Source organism: Carlito syrichta, unplaced genomic scaffold (genome assembly GCF_000164805.1).
Source record: "Carlito syrichta isolate Samal-C Ts95f unplaced genomic scaffold, Tarsius_syrichta-2.0.1 Scaffold305223, whole genome shotgun sequence".
NCBI classification, from domain to species: Eukaryota; Metazoa; Chordata; class Mammalia; order Primates; family Tarsiidae; genus Carlito; species Carlito syrichta.
The window spans coordinates 337664-360568 of NW_007249319.1; the positions used below are offsets into that span (position 1 = coordinate 337664).

The window sequence follows — 22905 nt, forward strand, 5'->3', positions numbered from 1 at the left end:
TGAGGGGTAAGGGATAGGCCAGGGAAACCCATTCAGGCTTCTGTGAAAATGAGATGCTGATAAAGGTGCAGGTGCGACAACCTTAGAACCTGATGCTTCTTGTTTCTCAAACAAAAGTATATTAATAGCAAAAATAGAGGCACCTATGTCTTTGTCAGAAACCAGGAGAGCAGATCAGTCACAAAAACTTCTATTTGGTGTCTCAGGGTTTAGACTTCAGAATGGAATCAAGCTGCCAACTTTACATACAGCACTGGACTCTTCACCTGTGTGCGGCAGTGCTGACACAGAGGCTGCCAATTCGGGCCCCATCCACTGGATTACAGCACACCTCATCACATCAAAAGCCTCTGGCCCTCAGACACAACCTCCATCTTGACTTGACCTCTGGATTTTGTTTTTTTAATTCTTGGCTTTTTCTCATTTTACATTCCTTATCACGATTTTCCAAACACAGTAATCATTCATAATTTTGAAAAAGCAGAGAAGAAATTGTTTCATCTGCCTTTCCTCAAAAAGAAGGCTCTTACCCACCTGCTTCTATAGCTACAAGGACAGCCAGACAGCTTTGTGGGCACTGGTTATGGATTCTGTTAACCCTATTCCAAAACAAGAGGCCCAGATGAAAGGATTTCAGTTTATAGATGCCAATATCCTCTTGCATTAATGCAGACTTGCTTCATAATCTCTTTCTACTAACTCCTTCTCAATATGGAATCATGACCAAGTCGCCTCAACAACACAGATAAAACCAACAAGGAAGACATATTTCCTCTGACGACTTCTCTTTCTCATCAGAGACAGGTTTCCTGAAAAGCCAATTAGTACTATGTATGGCTCCTCTCTCTGACCTCATATTTGCTCCTCAGTTGCAATCTGTCTTACACAACTTTATTGAAAATGCTCCTGCTTCCTGCTGGGGTGGGCATGGGGGGAGCACAACATCAATAAGGGTTCCTGATCGCAAACCAGGCAAAGGGGGGACTAAAGGGAGGCCCAGACTTTGCCTGTGCGATCACCACTTGTATACCGAATCCTGAATTGTACTCCACAACTTTAAAATAAAAAAAAAAAAAGAAAATGCTCCTGCAAAGGCTGCCCATGAACACCTGAACATCTCATTGCTGAATCCCATGGACACACTTCCTGTTTTATTTTCCTGAGGCTTCCTGAAGCCATGGCACTACACTCTGTGAAACTCTCTCCTCTTTTGGCTTCTGTGACGCCGCTCCATCTCTGTTTTCCTTATGGCCTGTCTGGTCTCCTCTGGGTTCTCTTTTTCAGTTCATGTCTTAAATGTTGGTGTTTCAGAGGGTTGCATTCTTTCCCTCCATTTATTTGCATTCTTTATGTTCTCTGTGGGTTTTCTTAAGGACGCTTAAAGCTTTGTCTACAATCTATATGCTGATGATCTTCAAATCTGCATCTCTAGCCCAGATCTATTCACCTGAGGTTGAGCCTATAAATATAGCTTACTACCTAGAGGTCCCCAGGCATCTCCAACTCAGCATGTTCAAAATGGTCTTATTTCTATTCCAAAACTTGCCTTCTTCCTCGCAGTGGTAATACCATTGACCTGTAAGAAAGAAACTTGACAAACATCTCTGATTCTTTTCTCTCCTCCTTCCACATATTCAATCAGTGATTAAGATGCATTGGTCTTTCCTAATAATAAAGATTAGTGTTATTAAAATAATAGTAAATACTATTAAATATTATTATTCATATTAGGAAATAACAATAATGAACTCATTCTCTTATCTCCTGAATCCAAGCTTATTTTCTTTTCAGAAGTCAGGCCCTGATCTTCCCTAGCTTTGATTGCTGAAAATGTAAAACTGTCTCGTTTCCAGTCTTGTTCCTTGTTTTGCACTTACAGCATAAATCATCCCTAGAGAGATCTTTAGGATATGCAAATGTGACCACGCCATACTCTGGCTTAGACTTTTTCAATGGCGGTCCATTGCTTTCACGATAAAATCCAAAGTGCCTTTCCTCCCCTTTACGGCTTCTTGTGTTGGACTGCTTTAGGGAAGATGGGCTAGAGTAATAGTTTAATCTCTAGCTATTTCATGCTTGGCTTCACTTTACTGAGGCTGCCAATTAGTGATTTAGAGGTGAACTCTTAAGTGCTCTGCTGTGAACTGAAGCCTGTTTCGAATAGTCCTTGAAGAGCTTCAACCTTATTGTCACTAAAAACCTGCATTGACTCGAACCTATGACCTGAAGTTCAATGTCTGTACAGCCCTTGGCCATCCTGTGAGTTAGGAAAGTGAGTTTTAGACATGCTTTGGTTGTTTCTAAGTCCAATTTGATCTAAAGAAATATGTTTCATCTTAGCTATATTTAAAATAATATTTTGAGACACAGATGATAGTCTTTTTTATTTTACTCTTCCTCATCTTATAATTACTTTTCACAGAAAGGAGAGTAGACTTTCTCAACCCTACTAGCTTTTATAAAATGGTGTATGAATACCTTCATTTTCTCGTCTTGTCATCTGTTCTTTTCTGGTTTTAAGAATGGAAAGAAACAACTGGGTGTGATCATATCAGCAGGAAACACCCTTGCTCCTGGCTGATTCACAAATTACCCCTCTTGCTTGCCATTTTAAATAGAGAAACAGAATGAAGAATGGACAAGAAAATTAAAGGGCTGCACATATACACATAGACTCTACTTACAAAGATAAGGAAGGATCAGTAAATTAAAAAAGGTTATACAAGTACCAAAGACCCACACAGGAAAAAATATAAACAAAGAAACTCAGAAAGATCATAGAGAGAAAAGAGAAGGAGAACCTGTTTTCTTGTAAAAAAAAAACAAAAAAAAAACTCCATTATTTCTTCAATGTTATCCATGTTTTCTTTTATGCTAATAATTTGCTTTTTCAGCTGATAAATGAAACATGGCTTAATAAAAAGTTGACAACTAGACAGCTATCAAGGCATGCTTTTCTCTCTCTCTCTCTCTGTGTTATTCTTGTCTATGGCCTGAAAGAAATTATGTCTGTCAAGAGAAAAAATTCAACATTGTGCATCTTACACAAGGATGTCCTCCACCAGGGTGTGAAGGGCACTGGGATTGCGGATCAATTTGTCAAGGAAGCTGACAATGTCGGTGAATTTGGGCCTGTGGTTTCTCTCCTTCTGCCAGCAGTGGAGCATCAGCTGGTGGAGAGATGCTGGGCAGCCCATGGGAGCTGGAAGTCTGTACCCCTCTTCAATGGACAGAATGACCTAAATGAAAACATACACAGATTATTCATTTGTTTTGAGGAAATAATACATATGCAATGTTAGAATTCCTTTTTATACAAACAGTAGAAGCCAAAATAATGGTCAGCATGAAGACTACTTGTGAGCACAAGGAGTCTAAATAAGGATAAATACAAAAGTTGTGAACAAAAATAAGGCCAGGCTTCTCAGCACACGCCTATAATCCCAGCACTTTGAGAAGCTGATGCAGGAGGATTACTTGAGCCCAGGAATTTGAGGCTAGTCTAGGCATCATAGGGAGACTCTGTTTCTACAAAAAAAAGCCAGGTATGGTGGAGCATGCCTGTAGTCCCAGTTGCTTGGTAGGCTGATTGTCTGGGCCCAGGAGGTGAAGGCTTCAGTGAACCGTGATCCCACCACTTTACTCAAGCCTGGGTGACACAGTGAGCTCCTGACTCAAAAGAAAAAGAAAATTGCCACGTAGCTCCTTAACACCTGCTCACCCCATGAGAGGGAAATATGTTTTAAACATGTGCTCCCAGTATACAAAGGGTAGGCTACGGTTTCATTACAATCTCAAGAGACAGTGTTTATGTGTTTTAGCTGGAACATCTCAAAATGCAATTTGAGCCTCAGAAAGTCAGCATAAAACTGATGCATTTTGTGCAAACTGCACTCAACAAATGTTTTAAGTAAAATTAAAGTAAAATTCTGCTGAAGCACTGATTTCCTGAATTTTTTTTGTCCTTTTATAATAATGTCAATGTGTATATCTGTTTTCTAACCATCATTCCCTCTTTCTTCATCATTTATTTAATTCCTGTTCTCTTACATCTGGCTTTCCCTTGGTTTTGACACTGAATTGATTAAAAAGTCATCCTCCTGTAACTTCTGAGGTCATTTAATCCTTAAAGTGCCATCGCTGGCTAGCTTAAGGCCACAGAGCAACAGAAGCATTCAGCCAGGCTATCCTCTGGGCCAGTGAGCTCTAACAGAACTTCTGTGATAACAGAATTATTCTGTCTCTGTACAACACGACAGCACATAGTCACACGTGGTTGTTGAGCACTCAACATGTGGCTAGCAGGACCGAAGAACTGAATTTTTAGGTTTAGTTGGCTTTCATTCATTCAAGTTTAAACGTGTAAGCCACATGTTCCACTCTGTGGAACAGTGCAGCTCTAGGAAAAGGAATCTGTAAAAGAAAAACAAAATTAAGAGTAACGAGATAACAATAATTTTTTTTTTTTGGTACTTAGAAAATCACATACAAGATAGGGCAGGACATTCGTTTGTTTAATATATGACCCACCTGTGAATTTCCTAACAATGTGACAAAATTGGCCCTGAATTTATGTAACTTAGGTTTTTATAAAACATTCAAAGGTATTCATGTGAACATTTATTTTTATATAATCTCTGGGAGAAAAGGTTTATTCTCACCATTTTCAAGATGGGAAAACTGAGGAATACACTAATGTTTAAAGACAGGTGAAGCTTACCCTCACACCTGCCCTGTTCCCCACCAAAAACAGAAATATAAAAAATGCAATTTCTTTTTAAATTGACACTGTTTGATGTGCCTCTAAAATATCCTTAATTTACGTTAGTGACAGTTTGTAAAACAAACAAAAAAAGAGAGCAATGATACGTCTTCAGGAACCTCTTAAATACTAAGTCTTAGCTTTTTTTTTTTAGTAATAAAGAACTTCTCATAATCCCATGTGACCAGAATACTTCAACTTGTCAGGACACCAGCATTTTCTATTCATTTTCTATTACATTATTGAACAAGATTTTTTCTCATCGGTTTACTGACGACTTTTGCTATTAACTAGGCTTTGATTTTAAGACATTTTGTTACATGTGTTAGAAAAACAGGATGTGTGTGAAATGCTTACAACGCATGTAAACTACTGTGGATAGGTTAGAGAAGTATCTAAGAAAGATAGGGTAGAATTCCATTAGAAAACAACACTGAAATCTTCCCGTAGGAGTGCTTGATAGTCAATTTACCACAGTCCCCTAACTATAATGTGTGTAATAAAATAGGTGACAAGTGAGATTATATTCTGAGAAAAAATAGCTGCCTTTTTTGAGTATCTACCATGTGCTAGGTGCTTTGCATACTTTTCTTCATTTACTGCTTAAAATAACTCAGTGTGGTAGTTATTATTAATCCCATTTCTTTTTTCTTTTTTTTTGAGTTGGAGTCTCACTCTGTCGCCCAGACTGGAGTGCAGTGGCTGATCCAGGCCACCGCAGCCTTGACCTGCTGGGCTCCGGCGATCCTTCCGCCTCAGCCTTCCAAGTAGTCGGAACTACAGACGTGCTCTACCACACCCAGCTAATTTTTTGATTTTATTGTAGAGATGAGGTCTTGCCTGCCCAGATGGGTCTCGAACCCGCAGGCTCAGGCAATCCACTCACCTCAGCCTCCCAAAGGTGCGGGATTATAGGCTGAGCCACCGAGCCCGGCTTAATCCCATTTCTTAAATGAGACAAATTAAATTTAGACTTAGAGGGGTGAAGAAGCTTGCCTAAATTAACATAGCTAGTAAGTGGCAGAGTTGGAATTTGAACTAAGTTCCCTTTAAGTTTCAAAATGTTCCTCTGACCATTCCCCAGAACTGCTTTCTAGTTCTCACAATATAATATCTTCTTTTCCAACTTCATGTCACCCAACAAAATTTTAATAGTGATTCACTATGCTATCTTTTGTCATAGCATCCACTAATCGGACTTCAATGATTTTATTTGGACCCAAGTTTCATATTCTGGGTAAATAAAAACCATAACCATTTCATAGTTAGCAAAATGTAATCTCAAACTGACCAGAGTCATTTCTACATGCTTCTGAGTCTTGTGCACATTTCAATTATTGCATCCATGACAATGCATTGTAATTTTTTCATCTGCCTTTTCTCTAAAGCTGTATGTATATAATTGAAAGTAGGAATTATGTCTCTAGATTTTTGTGTGCCCATCATTTAATACGGTGTCTGACACATTAAATATTAAGACCTAAACAAAAGCTATTAGAAGAAATTTTGGGATTTGTCTTGATAGAGAAGCAAATTCTTAGAAACTTGGAGTCTCAAGCTATTCAAAATAGATTCAAAGTACAAACATGGCAGCATTTGAAGTTCTCTCTGAAGGAAATATTGATTTTTAAAATGGTGCACCAAGCAGCATTGACCAAAAATAATCTCTTGATCTCACTCTGGTTTGCCTGGACAATAAGACAGGTGAGATTGGACTTGTACTTCTCTAAGATATAGATACCTGACCCAAACTCAGCATCCTTTGAGACTCGTGGCTTCTTCCTCCTATCCAGAGGGTTGCTATTTCACTGGCCACAGGTCATGAGCTGCTGGGGATCTGACTTTCCTAGAACACTCCTGTAAACATTTGGCGTCCAAATTAGACTGCTTAGCCTGCAAAGCAAACTGTTTGCTCCCTCTTAACAAAGTTGCTCTCATGCTTGCCCGATAAGAGGAGAGTGACAAGAGGATGAGTCCCCTTGCCTGGAACTTGTGCCCATAATGTGTCCAGAAGAGCAACTGTTCCCAGCAGGCCTCTCTGTGGAGACAGTGGGCAGATCAGGGGACTCATGACTTTTCTTCTTGCTAATCTCTGGTTTTTAAGTTTCCTCAGTTCTTTAACTTGTGACCTTGTGAAATTTGTCTTTTCGTGACAGGTACCCAACCCATCTTATAGGAAGATAATGATAAGAATAACAACAGCAACAGTGACAATGGTAAAAACAGATAACAATTATTGAGAGCTTTTGAGTACTTTCAAGTGCCAGTTCTAAGTGATGTACATGTTTTAATTCTTTAAATTCTCACAATAATTTTATGAAGGAGGCACAATTGTCACTCCCATTTAACAGACAAAGAACTTAATCATTGAGAAGTTTTACTTGACCAAGATCACACATCTGAACATTCTGGCTCGAAAGGTAGCCAGAGAAGAAATTTATCTCTTTCAAACAATTTACAAAATTGTTTGAAAGATATATCTTTCTAATGGACTTTTAAATTTATTCATCCAAACAGATAGATATTAATTACTTAAAACATACTATTGACTGTTCTAAGTACACAGGATAACATAATAGGTAAGACACATCTTTGTCTTTAGGAAATACGTTGTCTAGTCAGGGGGCGACCAAGGACTATAAATATAGTAAGTTCCACATAGAGCAGGGTACTGTGACAGCATGTGGGAGGAGTACCAAACCCAGCCTCAGGTAAGGCTTCTCAGAGGAGGTGAAGTGAATCTAAAGGATATGTAGAAGAATGCAGGATCAAGTGGGTGAATTGAAGAGAGGAAATGTGATCTGGAATGAAAGTAGACTTGTGTGGCCAAAATAGGGTCTTCAAAGAGAGGAAGGGTGAGGTTTGAGGCTAAGTAAAATTATATTTCTTGAATTATGCATAATTTAGCATGCTATAAAAGAGACTTTACGCGAAGGGGAAAAGGATTTTAGCAAGTAAATTATATTAGATTTCCCATTTCAAAAATCTCACTCCGGCTGCAGTGTGGAGATGTGCCTCGGGGAGTCAAGGGGGCCAGGAAGGAGGCTGTGGTGATCAGGATGGCCTTAGTGGAGGCAATGGCCATGGTGTACAGGAAGTAGGCTGATTGGACAGGACTGGGTTGAGTTTAGATGTGATGGTAGAGGGAGGGACAAATGTAACTTCTTGACTTTTGGCTTGGTCAGGTAGTAAAGAGAGAAGGCAGACCAGAAGAAGCAATTATGGGGCTGGGGTGATAATAACTTCCATTTTCCATAAGTTTTCTGGTTTCAGATACAAGTAACACGTATGCCTTTGAGAGCTTCTTATATACCAAGTTCTGGACTGGGTGTTTTAGCACAGCTTTCCTTTTTTAGGTCTCAAAATACCTTATATATGAGTATGATTGTTTAGAGCTTTGAGTACTTTCAAGTGCCAGTTCTAAATGATATTATAAGAAGACCAAAGCTCAAACTAATTAACACATTGGGTTGACATTACATAGCATATAAGTTTTGAATTACAAAGGAATATTATAGACATGGTAGTCACTTAATCACAGTAACGGTTGAGAAAAATCTTTCCAGAGTCTTAAGCCAATGTCCCTGACTCATTCCCCCAGCCCTTCATATCTTCAGCCCTCTTTGTGTGTCTTGTATATTTTGTGAACCCAATCACCTATCTGCTCATGACTTCTGTATCTGCAGCTCTAGCTCGGCTTTTTCTCCAGATTCCTCTATCTATCACCTCATAAAGGTGACTTGGATTTATTTTGTGCAAAACTAAACCTGCTCCCCTTTGGGATTTCTGTTCTCTCCAATGGTGCCCCCATTCCTCCAGTGACTCAGGTCTCTGCTTTCCTGCTACTAGTACTTAAGTCATACTTATGTTACAACCTTCATAAATTTCCAATCGGTTCCATTTTTTTATCTTCTCGCTAAGTAATTTATTTCCCATTTTGATCACTGCAGCGGCTTCCCCACTGGTCTCCTTGCCTCCTTTACCCTCCTCCCGTCAACCCCCGTGATGCAATGAAAGCCATCCTACTAAAGTGGAACTGTGACCATGTCCTTCCCACATTTGACATTCTGCAGTGTCTTGAAGTGGGTCTGGCTCTCAGTCCTCACCTCCAGCCATGTTCCGTTTTATTTACCCTTGGCTCTGGCCAACACAAAACCTCGAGCTCCTTTAGAGCAGCAACTGTTTATTTTTCCCTTATTTCCTGGCTTCTAGCACGAAGCCTTGCCAAGTCAAAGAATGGCGATCCCATTGTCAGATACGTGATTTATGAAAGCTGTATTTGAGGAGTAGCTGGAGAAAGCCTATATTAACCTTTATCTCCATCAACATTTCTCTTGTGGAAAGTTCTGCTTTAGAGGTATCTTGTGAGTCCCTAATTAAGGACTGACAGGGAGCAGCATATGAGGAGCTTTGTCTAAAAGACTAATTGAGGTTTGTTGTTTTAGGATAAGAAGGGGTGATAATTAACTAGAGAAAAATTTGTAACAGTTTGGTTTTATGATATTCGTAGGCTGTCATCCTTTGGGAGAAGAGTTATACAAGGTTATACCCTTATTTAAAAATGTAAGGAAGAAAATCGAAATAAAGTGAAAAAATATGAAAATGACTGCAACAAAATTTCAATGCAGAGTTAGAAGGAATTAGATTCTGTCAGAAATTATTATCCCAAACTTGCTAGTTATTCTAAGTAGACCATACCAGTTCCTTGTCATTGACACCACAATTTTTAACAGCCTAAAATCAACATAAGGCTCAGTTAGGGCACTTAGCAGACTGTTCTTCTCTTGCTAAATCAAATGAGTTTTCCAATTGTGTTGACAGTTTCTGAACCAAAGCAGACAATGTGCGTCTTTTATTAAGGAAAACAAGAATTAGACAGTCAATAGGAAGATGCTGAGATATCTCTAAACAATGCCACTGAATGAGGACAGCTTGGGCTGATCAGGTCTCACATTTTTATGTTATAAGGTTGCTAAATAGCTCCAAAAGAAAAGCACATTGAATTTAGTTATTCATATGGTTTTTTTTTTTTTTAAAGAAACTGTCAAATATGTAGCAAAGGCTGAAATGTACACTAGTACATTAAATGTAAAATACTTTTATTTTTCTTTTCCCTCTAAATATTCTTCACGACTTTTGGGATACCTATAATTTCAGGTAGTAGTGGGATGGTGATGCAAAGGGTCATAGTATACACTTACATTTGGTGACAGTGATCACTTATACAGATTAGGTTCTTTATATTAATAATACAATGACACTGAAAACACTGGCAATGTATTTTCCTGCTCTGCAATATAAAGAGTGTATCTACATGGGAAACAGGAAGGAAGGAAAGAAGGAAGAAAGAGAGCGAGAAGGAAGAACGCAGGGAGGGAGGGAGGGAGCTGGAGGAGAAAAGACAAATGAAAGTAAGAAATTATAAGTAAATAAGACTTATAATCATATACTCAGTCTCATTCAATATTTTTCAACATGAAGACCTTATAATTCAATTAAAAGCAATCACAACCCTCCAAAAATTCGGTGTACTAATAAAAAAATTAATAGAAAAAAAGGGGTCAGGGTAATGAAAGATTAACATACAGGGAAAAAAAAAAACCCCACTTTTTTCAGATGCTAATTTGTTCTTTAGCCTAAGATTTCCTTTTTACTTTAAGATTTTCTTTTTAACGTTAAGACAAAAATTTCCTTAAAGCTCTACACTTAAGAAAGTCCTCAAACAATCAGAATGTCAGGGACCTATGTCAAACGGAGATTGCTCGTCCCTTAGAAGGCGGCCACTTTTCAGATATTGGAATGAATGAACAAAATAGGGGGACAAAACAAAATGTGGGACTCTCATAGGTTAAAAGGTGGTTGGTGATGTGTTTATCATTTGGAAAATCTTTAACCCTAAGAGTTGAAAATCACACTTCTTGAGACTGAGAAGACTAACACCATCTATGGAACTCTGCTTCAGAATGTAAGTCATGGAAAAAGCATTTGTGAAGGAGTTGCCTGAATTGCATCAAAGTCATAAGCTGTCACTAACAAGCTCTGCCTTTGGACAAGTCTAGTCTCATTGATAAAGAAGAGGACTAGACTCGGACTGCAACGGCAGCTCACCTCAAAAAGCTGTTTCTAGAATCATTGAAACCAAATACTTAATCTTTGGGAACTTTGGTAACATCTCTAGATCTAGAGTTTTTTTAAGTTTAAGACAAGGTTTGACCTCCATTCAGGTTTCCCACAGAGCTCCAAGTGCTTAGATGGGCTTCTATATGGAGACAAAAATATAGATAGAGCCAGAGTAAACCTTCTTAAACTAAAACTTGGAAGATTTGAGACACTGTGATATTTCTTACTAAGCCAGTTCCCTTATAACAAATTACACTTTTTGAAAATATAAAGAAATATCGCAAATCTGCTTTTTTTTTCTTGGTTCATTCATTCAATTAATACATATTTATTGACCTTGAGAGCTTGTTTGCAGAGTCTAACAGGGGAGTGCAACTACCCTTTTACTTTTGACCAAAGAATGGTCCTCCTATAGCAGGGATGGAAATCCTCTTCGACAGAACACTAAGCTTCGGGAGGGATGCACACAGAGCGGTGTGGGAGGAGGGAGACACCTGTCTAACCAGCCAGATCAGCCAAATCAACTCTGGCAATCAATAGGGTTCAGATGTCACCATCAGATCACGCTCACATGCCATATTTATTGACTGTATTTTATGTACCAAACACAATTCTAAGTGCCAGAGACACAGAGGCAAACAAAATAGATATAGCTTTTCTAAAGCTTACAGTCTAGTTGGGGAGACAGATCATAAGCAGATAACCCCCCCAAATAAATCTAAAGGTATAAACTGTGGTAAGTACTTTACAGGAAAGATAAAGGAGCCGGTGAGAGGTTACCACAAGAGGACTAGATTAGACTGGAAGTGACACACAAGCAGAGAGATGAGAGATACACGGGAATAAGGCAAGGCTCTGGCTGTGGGGAAAAGGAAGGAAGACAGAATGACTGAATCACCCAGGGTTGGGAAGCACAGGACCAGGGAAAGGTTGCAGAGGCAGTCAGGTAGCGCATCACTGGGGTGGGGGAATGTGGTTGTGGGTGGGAAAGTAGGGGGGAGGGGCTTGCAAATCTACTTTTTTTTTTTTTTTTTAAAGAAGCCTAAGTTCTTAAAACTCAGGGCCATTACCCAAGCACTCTCTGGAAAAAAAAAATCATCTTGATTTTAGAAATATAGTAGACACAATCTAAATAGTACATTTACTGAATTCATTATAAACATCTAAAAGCTATAGAAAAATAGTTTATGACTACAATAAAAAAGGGGATCTGAAAATGACCTTAGTTAGTTGTGGTGGCTCATGTCTATAATCCCAGCACTTTGGGAGGTAGAGGTGAGAAGATTGCTTGAGTCCAGGGGTTTGAGACCAGCCTGGGCAGCTTGGCGAGACCTCGTCTCTACGATAAATAAAAAAATTAGCTGGGTGTGGTGAACACGCATTGGTTCCAGCTACTTGGAAGGGTGAGGTGAATCACTTGAGCCCAGCAGGTCGAGGCTGCAGTGGCGTGAGTGTGCCACTGCACTCCAGCCTGGGTGATAGAGTGAGACTCCTACTCAAAAAAAGAATGCCCTCTTTGTAAATGCACCAAAGAGAACAAAAATGTATAGAAATCATAAGATCTAAAGCTAGTAAATATTGTTTTTTCAAATAGAATAATTAATTTTTTTTAGTTTTCTGCTTATTTAGTTTAGAAAAATATTCCCTTAAAAATTATACCATAGTAGGTCCATATTGGTTGCTGGTTTCCTCTACTTGGAATTTAACAATTTGAATTATTTACTATGACAATTGATTATATCTCATAATATTCCTTATTGTTCTTGCCTCTGTAGCAGACATACATCATGCTAGTGTAATTAGTATATGCTTAATTAAAATACTGCTATTACCTATGTAGTAATAGTAGGAGTTATTGAAAAATTGAGAAGAAGAAGGCCTTCTTGAAAACTGCTTTGGTAGAATACATATTCAAATGAATGCAAAAATTCTTTCTATAGTATGGAATGTTGAAATAATAGGAATGGTCCTTTAGCAATTTACCATATCTTACACAGATCATTACACAGGGACCATTACATAATAAAGTAGAGTTTGGAAAATCTAATCAGAGACAAAAAATTGGAAATGACTGGACTCTCTGATTCATAAAATCATGCTGCATTTCCAGGTAAGTAGATCCTACACGTCCACCATTGTTTTGCTGAAGTGCTGACCCATAATTGAGAAAGGTTATAGAATTATGAGGACAAACAAGTAATACAGTAAAAGGTTATTTCATCCTTCTTAAATTTTGAAAAAAATGAATGAATTCAGATAAGGTCAAAAGGTTGTTTCCAAACACATCACCCATAAAAATAAAACCCTAGTGACAAACTCCATTTTTTCTCCCTCTCTCAGACAGGCTTCAGCATCTGAAGCAAAACTCATTGTTATATAAAAGCTTTTGAATAGTAAGGAGGAAAAAACCAAAATGAAAACAAAAACACCGAGGCAGTGTTATGTCTCCCAGTAAACCTCAGATGAGCTACTCCTTGGCGGTAGTTCTCTTTTTGGGAAACTGAACTAGTTTAGTAGCATATGCCTAAGTGATACCATACCCAGGAGGAATCTGGGCTTCACACTGCTTCAAGGCGATTTTTATTTTTTAACAGTATCATGTCAGGGGAAAAAAACAAAACAAAACCCAAGATGCCAATCTCCCATTTAGATCATCAGCTTGAGCTAGGTAGCCTCTCATTTAAGTGGCGCTAGTTTTCCCCTACATCTTAACTCTGTGGGGATTTGGTTATTTAATGTTGCCTGCTGTTCATGTTTTGCTTCCGTTTTCTTCTGTTAAGCACATTACACAGTGTAAGTGTTGGAAGGAAGAACCCCAGTACACTTGTGTCATCTTTGGAACTTATATAGTTCCAGTATTACAATGTACTCCCATTATGCAGCAAATGAGGATCAGTTTGAAGTTGGATGAAAATAGCATAAAACACTACCCTGAAATACCTTCTTTAAAAAACCTTCTTATACTAGAAAACAGCAAGGACCCATGTACCTTCAAGGTGCCTTTGAAATGTTTCTGGTAATAGGCTAAATATGTCAATAACTGGAATCTGATTTTAAGCTACATATATATATAGCATGACATTTGTTCAAAAGATGGCGATAATCAAATGAAAATTAGCATCACCATGAGACAGGCAAGACAGTCAAAGAAAATGATGTATACAAGAAAAATAAAATATCACCTATCTCTCAGCACACGTGCTTTCCTTTGGGAAATTCCTCCCTCACTCGTTTTGATTATGAGGAAATTGCCAATCACGATGTTCTGCTCACCTCGGACAGAGTGCACAGACTGGTGCATAAGGCTAGCTGGGCCAATCATAGTCTCTACTTGCCCAGCAGGGTTTTGGTCCAGGGCTGGGCAGGGCCCTAGAACAGCCTGCCAGAGTCTTCTCTGGGATTGGTATATGAGTTTTCACAGAAAGAAGGTCTCCTTTTGCTGGGGTTGCTAAGCTGGAATGCTGAGTCCTGGAGTGTTAAGAAGACAGCAAAGAACTTAGCAGTGGAAGAAAATGAGGTCAATAAACCCTGGGAAACGCTACAAATCTCACTGATCCCCTGGAACCAGAAATGCTGAATTACTTTAGTTCCATGATGAAAAATGTCCTTATTTTTGCTTAAGTTAGTTTGAGTTGGGTTTCTGTTATTTATAATCCCCCAAATCCTGAAAAATAGAGTCTATATGTTTTCTTGGCATATCTTTATTTATGTATGTATTTATTTTGAGGTGAGGTCTCACTCTGTCACCCTGGCAGAAGAGCAGTGGCATGATCATGGCTCACCGCAGCCTTGAGCTCCTGGACACAGGCGATTCTCTCACCTCAGCCTCCCAAGTAGCTGGGACTAGAAGCATGTGCTACCATGCGGGGCCTGGCTCATTTTCTTTACTTTTTTTTTTTGTAGAGGTAAGGTTTGGTGAATGTTCCCCAGGCTGGTCTCAAATTCCTGGGCTGAAAATCCTCCCAACTCAGTCTCCTGAAGTGCTGGGATTACAAGCATGAAACACTATGCCCAGCCAATTAAAAACATTTTTTTCATAGAGACAAGTTCTCACTGTGTTGCCCAGGCTGATCCTGAACTCCTGGGCTCAAGTCATCCTCCTTTCTTGGCTTCCCAAAGTGCTGGGATTACAGGTGTAAGCCACCATGCCCAGCCCTTTTAAAAAAATGGCTATGTTCTGTTCACTCAATGTTGCTTCTGTTAAAAAAACAAAAAGACAGAAGGCATAGCATCTACTCTTGATGAGTGTACATTCTAGTTGGGGCCAGGAGTAGGACTTAAAAATACCATAACTTCATCTCCTCCCCTAAATAGTGGGCTCTTTAACAGTGAGGACTGGGATTTCTAATTTCCCATCCCCACCTCCCATGCACACTTGGTCTGTTGACTGGCACATGCTTAATAAGTCATTGCTGAGCAGCTAAGCAGATGGCACCTGCTGTTATTTTTTGTTAGGTCTTTTATGGACTAGTTCTGTGCACTGTTTTTTATCATTTCCTTTCCCTAATGCCTAATACCACTGACCTTTGGGAAACTCATTATATTATTCGCAAAAACAGAATCTGCAAACTCAGAATTTTTCATTGTAACAAAAATATGCAACAGACTGCAAAAGGGAGAAACGATTTCATTAAAACTATCTGAAATTTCCTAAACTCATTTAGAATCGTAAAGCGTGGCAACATTCCATTTGATCTGTGTCCATAGCTTTGTTAAATTCACCAAAATGCTGTAAAAATACAAAACATTCAAGCAGATCATAGTTGTTTGTACTGTCTATCATAATGCTTTCATTTAAAGTAGATATTGCTTGGAAAAAGTCAAACGTAAGACTCTATTTTGACCAAATAAATGAGAAAAGCAGGACAAACAGGGAATAGTCAGTATTTGGAAAGAGCAGCTGGGACATTTTTGATTAAGCTATTTCTGCTACCAAACAAAAATCCTGGTTATAGGATCTGTCACAGATATGCTGACTTCCAATATGTTAAGCTAAACAGAATTTCAACTCTCTTTACTGCAGCAGCACAAAATATTCACAAGATACATACAGGATTTTAACTCTCACTACTTTACCCTAGCCTTGTATGATCTGAAGACCTCAAGGTTTGACTCCCCCCAACCCACACCACCCCAGACTCTTTCCCCTGCTTTTTTCAGAGTCTTGCTGAATATTCTTTGGTGACACACACCAGGATCGTGAAACCACACCAACTTAAACCCTGCTTGGGCCTGGAAAAACTTCCAAGCTCTGAGTGGAGGGAAAGTTCAGCCGTGTGCCATGAGCACTGGCAATCCTGAACAGAGGAGAATGGGCTTGATGCTAGGCATCTATTCCTGGCTGCCTCAGCTCCTGCTGGTTCCAGATAGAATCTCTGTGGCCAAATGAGGCTTAATAGACAAAATCACTCTCTAAATGGTTGTCCTGGACACAGATCATCCATACACGTGGCCAGAATGATGGGTAAACTGCTGAGCAGGACCCAGGAAGGGAGGGGCTAACAAGACGGCTTGGACCACCATAGGCAGTCGTTGAGCGCAATTGACATGGTGGTCTCTGTTGAAAACAACACATTTGGGCTTTCTCCTGCAGAAGATGCTCTCCTAAAAACATCTGTCTCGTGGTCTGACATCTTCCTCTGTACTTACTCTGCAGAAGTTCTATCTAATATTTGGTGCCTCCATAGAGATCATAGACATCAGAACAATCTGAATTGCTCCTTTGTTGAGAAAAATGTGATAACTATTTCTTCAGAGATTATAAAATCATAGCATGTCACTGTTAAAAGGGACATTAAAAATCATCTAGGTCAGGCTCAGTGGCTCAGCCTGTAATGCCAGCACTTTGGGAGGTCAAGACGAGTGGATTGCCAGAGCCCGCAACCCGGCAGCTTGGTGAGACCTCGTCTCTAAAATTAAAAAAAAAAAAAAAAGATAACCAGGAGTGCTAGCATGCATCCATAGTTTCGGCTGAAGGCTGAATGGTTAGATGATTTTTTTTTCTTTTGAGGTGGAGTCTCACTCCATCACCCAGGCTGGAGTGCAGTGGCATGCTCAAGGCCACCCTAGTGTCAACCTAGCCTGGGCGAGGGACTTAGACTCCACCTCAAAAAACCCCACAAAATCATCTAACTGCTTTATTGTATGTATTGATCATGAAACTGAGGCATTTGGAAAGTTAGGTGACTTTCCTGGTTGAGCTATGGTCCACATAACTGTGACCATGGTACTAAATTGGTGGTGTGATCATCTAGAGGGCAGAAAAACTCACAGAATTGCTCTCGGTATATATTTATATTCTCATATCATAAAAATGACTATGAATGTCTAATAAGAATGATTTATTGTGACTTTTATGACCATACACGAATGGCTTTTATGAATATATTTTGCAATATATATATGTATATGTATGTATAACACACACACACACACACACACACACACACATATGGTACATTGAAATCAACTCCCCAGGATTTCTTATCCTCTTCACTTGCTTTTTTCCACATAGCAGTGATTATCATGTCACTTACTTTGTCTTTTACATATCAATTTTGTTACAGTCTGTCTCCTTCCCATTAGAATGCAACCTCCATGAGGGTAAGAAACCAGTGGCCCTACATGAGGAGCTACATGGACTGTAAACCAGACTGCCATGAAAGATACAACTTTTCTCTCTTATCCTTGCCTCTGACTTATTCTAGAATTTTATCGGAGTTGTTTTCTAAGAGAACTGACACATCGCTTACTACGTGACTCTAAGGAAATCACGCTACTTCTTTATGCCTCAATTTCCTGACCGATAAAACAAAGGGATTGGTTTAGATAATCTTCACGGTCCCTTCCAGGTGTAATATTTGTTCTCTGGTGTATCCCTAGCTCCTAGAATGAAGAAGGCACCCAAAATATTGTTAAATGAATAGATTAGTACACTAGTACTTGTATATAAAGTGCAAATAAATGTACATGTCCTCTGTGGATGCTCAAGGACTTCTTACTGATGCAGGCATCCTAGTTCAGTTTGGAGCCCTCTGAGTTAGGCAATTTAAAACATTTTTAAGTCTGTGAGGAAACTGGTTAAGAAAACGAACAAATGAACAAATGGGGTACCAATTAAGGAGGGGACTTGAAGTACAGCCTTTTCTGTGCAGTGAAGACAAGCGCAGGTGGAGGAGGACTTTTTATTCTGGGAAATTGTTTGCATGGCCTATTTTAGTTGTATCAAAATAGGACAAGTAGGCAAGTGTTATCTTGGGTTTCGAGAACAGGAACGATGGCAACGGAATCCAGGGCTTCTACCACCTTAGATCACTGGTTAGAAAAAACATAACAAACAAACAAAAAGAAAGCCCCCAAATATGAGTTCCTTCGGGGAGTCAAGGGTTCAATTTTAGGAAGAGCTGGAAAGGCAATTGGGAATTGTCCCAAAGAAGGCCCAGTGGGAGGCAAGAGCAACAGGGCCCTTCAAATAAAATTCCTTCATGAATAGTAGATTCTAGGCAGATTAGCTGAATCTAGAAAGTATGAGTGTTGGGTGGAGCAGAGGCTGCTGGTTGTGGCATACTCTGAACTTGAGGCCAGATGCACTACAAGGCCCAGCCACGTGGGGTCTGTGTTTTCATGCTTTCATTCTGTGCTTCGGAGAACAATGACTGAGTAGTGTGTTTGGCCTCAAACCTGCTGCTGTGTAGGTTTCTGGATCTGGCATTTTCCACATAGTCAGTAGTACCCACAGGCCTACACAGGGGTCAGCTTCAAAAGCAACATGATATGAGAGGGGGAAACAATAGCCACGGCCCGCAAACTCACATACACTCTTGTCTATGCCTGGCATTCGAGAAGGACACTTTTCCTCTGTGATTAAGTCCTTAAGATACCAGGGCAATTTGAGGCTGGAATGGAGTAACAGGGCATGAGGTGCAGAGGTCCATGGGGTCTACTCACATGACTAACTGGCAAAGAGAAATGAGACATGGCAGTAGTTGCTTTCTGTGCGTTTAGGGGTTTTCTACGGTTGTATAGTCTTTGCTTTCACCTGTGAACATTTAGAGTCACATTAGAGGTGTTTCTCATTCTTATAGTCTTGGAAACCATCTTCTCAAACTTACTTTGAGAAAGGTAAGTGAGTAGACAAAACTTGAATTCTGAGAGGAGGAAGTGGGAAATTAAAACACATTATCTGCTGCTCTAACAGCACCTTCATTTGCCTTGCCAGATTACCTGCATCTTCCAACTGCTGTCTTTGTTGTTGTGGATAGGTCATAGAGATTAAATGTGTGAACTATCCTGTTCTATAATAGCATCAACCACCAAGGTTATTTTATAGATAAAATAGAAAAACGATTGCATTAAGGGTCATGTATCTCAAAATAACCATACTAGATGATATATGTTGATAACGCATTGCATGAAAGCATTCACTCTTCTTCCTCTAAGTGATATGTAGTCTAAATTAATGTGCTTTTTACAGGGGTGCACTGAATTGTCCTAAGGAAGAAATGAAAGATAAACATTAGTCGTTCTTTTGTTTAATTGGTGGTCAAGGCTCTTGCATAAGTAACAGACATGCTGCATCAGAACAAGTGTGGAAGGTTCAGATGTAAGATGTGGACCAGGGACGTGGCACGACTCGGCCGCTGGCCCCTAGGATACCATCAGCTTCTCAAACTCAGCCACAGATGCTGAGGAACTCTCAGGAAGATAAGAGCTGAGCTGAGCGAAGCCCAAGGAGTAATCCCCCTCTCCTCCAGAGTTCACGTGTTTACATTCACAAAGCCACGGTTTCACTACCAGTCGCACTTACATCTTGGTTAGACATTTCCCAGTAAGGTCTCTCTCCATAGGACATGACCTCCCACATGACAATGCCATAGCTCCACGCATCGCTTGCTGAGGAGAATTTTCTGTAGGCGATAGCTTCTGGTGCTGTCCACCTTATGGGGATTTTTCCTCCCTGGAAAACAAATTGGAGATTTCTCAGCTGGCTCTCAAGTGTATTAAAAAAACAAAATGGTATTCCAACTCAATATCTTTTGTCAGAAAGATCTAAATACTTCACAATAGCACTGGCATTTTAAATTCAAATCAAAAGAAAGCCAGAATGATGCTAAAATGTCAGAAATATTTTTCCTATAATAGTCATTCAGTGAAAACAGTTTTAATGGGAAATAAGTCACACTTCAGAAATACTTTATTTCATTCATTAGAGAAATTTATTTTTACTTTAGATTCACACAGTTAAACTCACCATTATGCCATTTGAAGAAAGTTCCAGATTATAGAACATTAAAACTAAATATCATTCAACACTCATTAAACATTGTATTGCATTTATAAATAATAATGAGAATAAGCTCTAACTTAATTGAAGACAAGTGGTTAAATACAGAGCTGAAACATTCTCCCAGTTCAATGCTTACCAGAATGATCTTTCCATCTCTTTCTTTTCTTTTCATCTGCAACGATTACATTTATTTTTATTTTATTTTTATTTTTTGAGTTGGAGTCTCCCTCGGTCGCCCAGACTGGAGTGCAGTGGCCGCTCCCGGCCCCCGCAGCCTCGACCTGCCGGGCTCCGGCGATCCTTCCGCCTCAGCCTTCCGAGTAGCCGGAATTACAGGCATGCGCTACCACGCATGATTTTTTGATTTATTGTAGAGATGAGGTCTCGCTGCCCAGGCGGGTCTCGAACCCGCGGGCTCAGGCCATCCACTCACCTCAGCCTCCCAAAGGCGCGGGATTACAGGCTGAGCCACCGAGCCCGGCTTACATTTATTTTTAATAAAAACATTTTTTTAACAGTATACAAGATCACCTCTGAACGATAATCTTTCTTTCAAACACTTGGAGCTAGTGTATGTTTTTCTTCTTCCGTGTTCAACCTAACATTTTAACGTATTAAAGAGATTCAACTGCATGCATTTAATCTATAACGTTCAAGAATTAAAGTTGGCCATTGTGTTACACTTACATTTTTATTAACATTCATTGCATTTTATCTGCTGCAACACTCAGTCGATCTTTTTTTTGTTACTGTAATGGCAAGAATAAAACAATTCATCCATTTGATTGACAGTCTCGGAAATCTTGGCCGCTCGGAACTGCGAGTTGAGCGGACGAGGGCAGCCTGGCGCCACTAGGTGGCGGAAGAGAACAAGGAGCGGCTTCCAGGCTGCCGTCTCCCAAGCCAAGAAGGCGCCCGAGGACCACAGCGCTATTCTCGGCAGTCGGAGCCCACCACGGTGGGCTTGTTTCCACGCTGCTTGCATGTTCGCGATCACATCTTCTGATCACCCACGCGGCGCAAAGTCTGGGGTCAGGGGGAGCAGAGGTGGGAAGAACTCGAGAGTGCGTTCTTTGGCTCTTGAGGAATTCAGGTTAAGCATCATTCAAGGTGAAGCTATTAATCGAATAATCTAATGACTTATTTAGCAACCCAAACATGACTGACTTGAAGAGAAAAGGGATTCCTCCGAATTTGGAACAAATGAGGCTTCACAAGGCAAATGGGAGTGTGAATGGAGTCATTTCAAAGACTAGTAGCATGGAATGGTTAGAAGGAGTCTTGGGAAAAGCACCTTGAATCCAATCCCTGATTTTACAGGTGAGCAAACAGAGACCAGGACTGAGAGATGTAAAGGTTTAGGGATCCCTCACCATATTACTAGATACTTCATGTCTACTAATGTTATCACAGTAGTATTATGGGGCAGTGATACAAAGATGTAAATACTTCAGCATGGGGGAAAAGTTGGGTAAAGCTACCTTTAATGTTTTCACAGAGTACTTGGAACCAGCATAATTTTAGGAAGCCTGAAGTTTTCATGTGTTAGGGAAGAGGTTAAAGGCGGTCCCAAGTTAAGAACAGGAACTTAAATTTACAAAGTCAGTGATAATAGCTTAAGAGGGTGTTGGGGGACAGGGAGTTGCAAAGGGACGGGATGCATTTTTTTTTTTTTTGAGTAGGAGTTTCATTGTCACCCAGGCTGGAGTGCAGTGGCATGCTCACGGCCACTGTGGCCTTGACCTGCTGGGCTTGGATGATCCTTCTGTCTCAGCTTTCCAAGTACCCAGAACCACAGGTGTGTGCCACCATGCCCGGCTAATTTTTTGATTTACTGTAGAGACAAGGTCTTGCCAAGTTGCCCAGGTTAACCACGAACTGATTCATTCTTGAATGCAAGGTAGGGTTGCCAGATAAAATAGAACACCCACAGTTAAATTTGTGTTTCAGATAAATCATGTTTTAGTGTAAGTATGTCCCATGAAGGCGTTTTTTTGGCATAAGTGTATACCAAATAGCGAAGCATTTTGTACTAAAAAATAAAAATAAGTTATTGTTTCTCTGCAATTCAGATTTAACTAGGCACCCTACATTTTTATTTGCGAAATTTAGCAACCCTAATCCAAAGCATTAAAAACATTCAGAAATGGAAACATTGCAAATGGTTCATTGACTGTAAAGTCACGTTCTGAAAAACACTGATGTGGCCTTCACGAAGGGGTAAGGATGCCTGCCATCATATTGTGCACCAGGATAATAGCGTCCTTTGTTTTACTGTATGCTTGTGACCAAAGTGCTTCTCTCTTGTGGCTCAGCATATTGAAGTCACTTAAGTAAGATTCAGGCTTGTTTCAAATATGGAAGCCACATTTCCAGAGAACAAAGACCACATATGTTTGTAGGTTTGGCCCCAGAACAAACACAAGAGCAGCAGTCTCATCTGGCATTCCTGACTCTGGATCTTTCTTTGTTCTGGCAAACAATATGTAAAAATGTGAATTTCTAGCTTGTCTGACTGTTCCTTTGCTAAATCTCTGTGAGTTCCATTAAGCTATGTCAAAAAACAGAATTCATGGTTATTTTATATTCATTCACTTACAAATGCTGTCTCATATAGATGATTCACAAATAAGTTTATATTTTGAATAACTAGATATTACCTACAAAGCAGAACTTTAACACTTTTCCTTCATAAGATTTGATTTTTTTCTTCAAAGGGAAGATATTCCAGAATATT

The 22905-nt window shown here is 39.7% G+C and overlaps 1 protein-coding gene across 1 annotated transcript in view; it reads right to left on the reverse strand.

The window, feature by feature from the left end:
- EPHA6 (EPH receptor A6) overlaps window positions 1-22905 on the reverse strand; it is a 338000-nt gene that overhangs the window by 16636 nt on the left and 298459 nt on the right. The window contains exons 11-12 of the mRNA XM_008061379.2: window positions 19689-19838; window positions 3046-3239 (exon numbers count right to left, since the gene is read on the reverse strand). Coding sequence (XP_008059570.2) covers window positions 3046-3239; window positions 19689-19838 — 344 coding nt within the window. The remainder of the gene's footprint in view (window positions 1-3045; window positions 3240-19688; window positions 19839-22905) is intronic.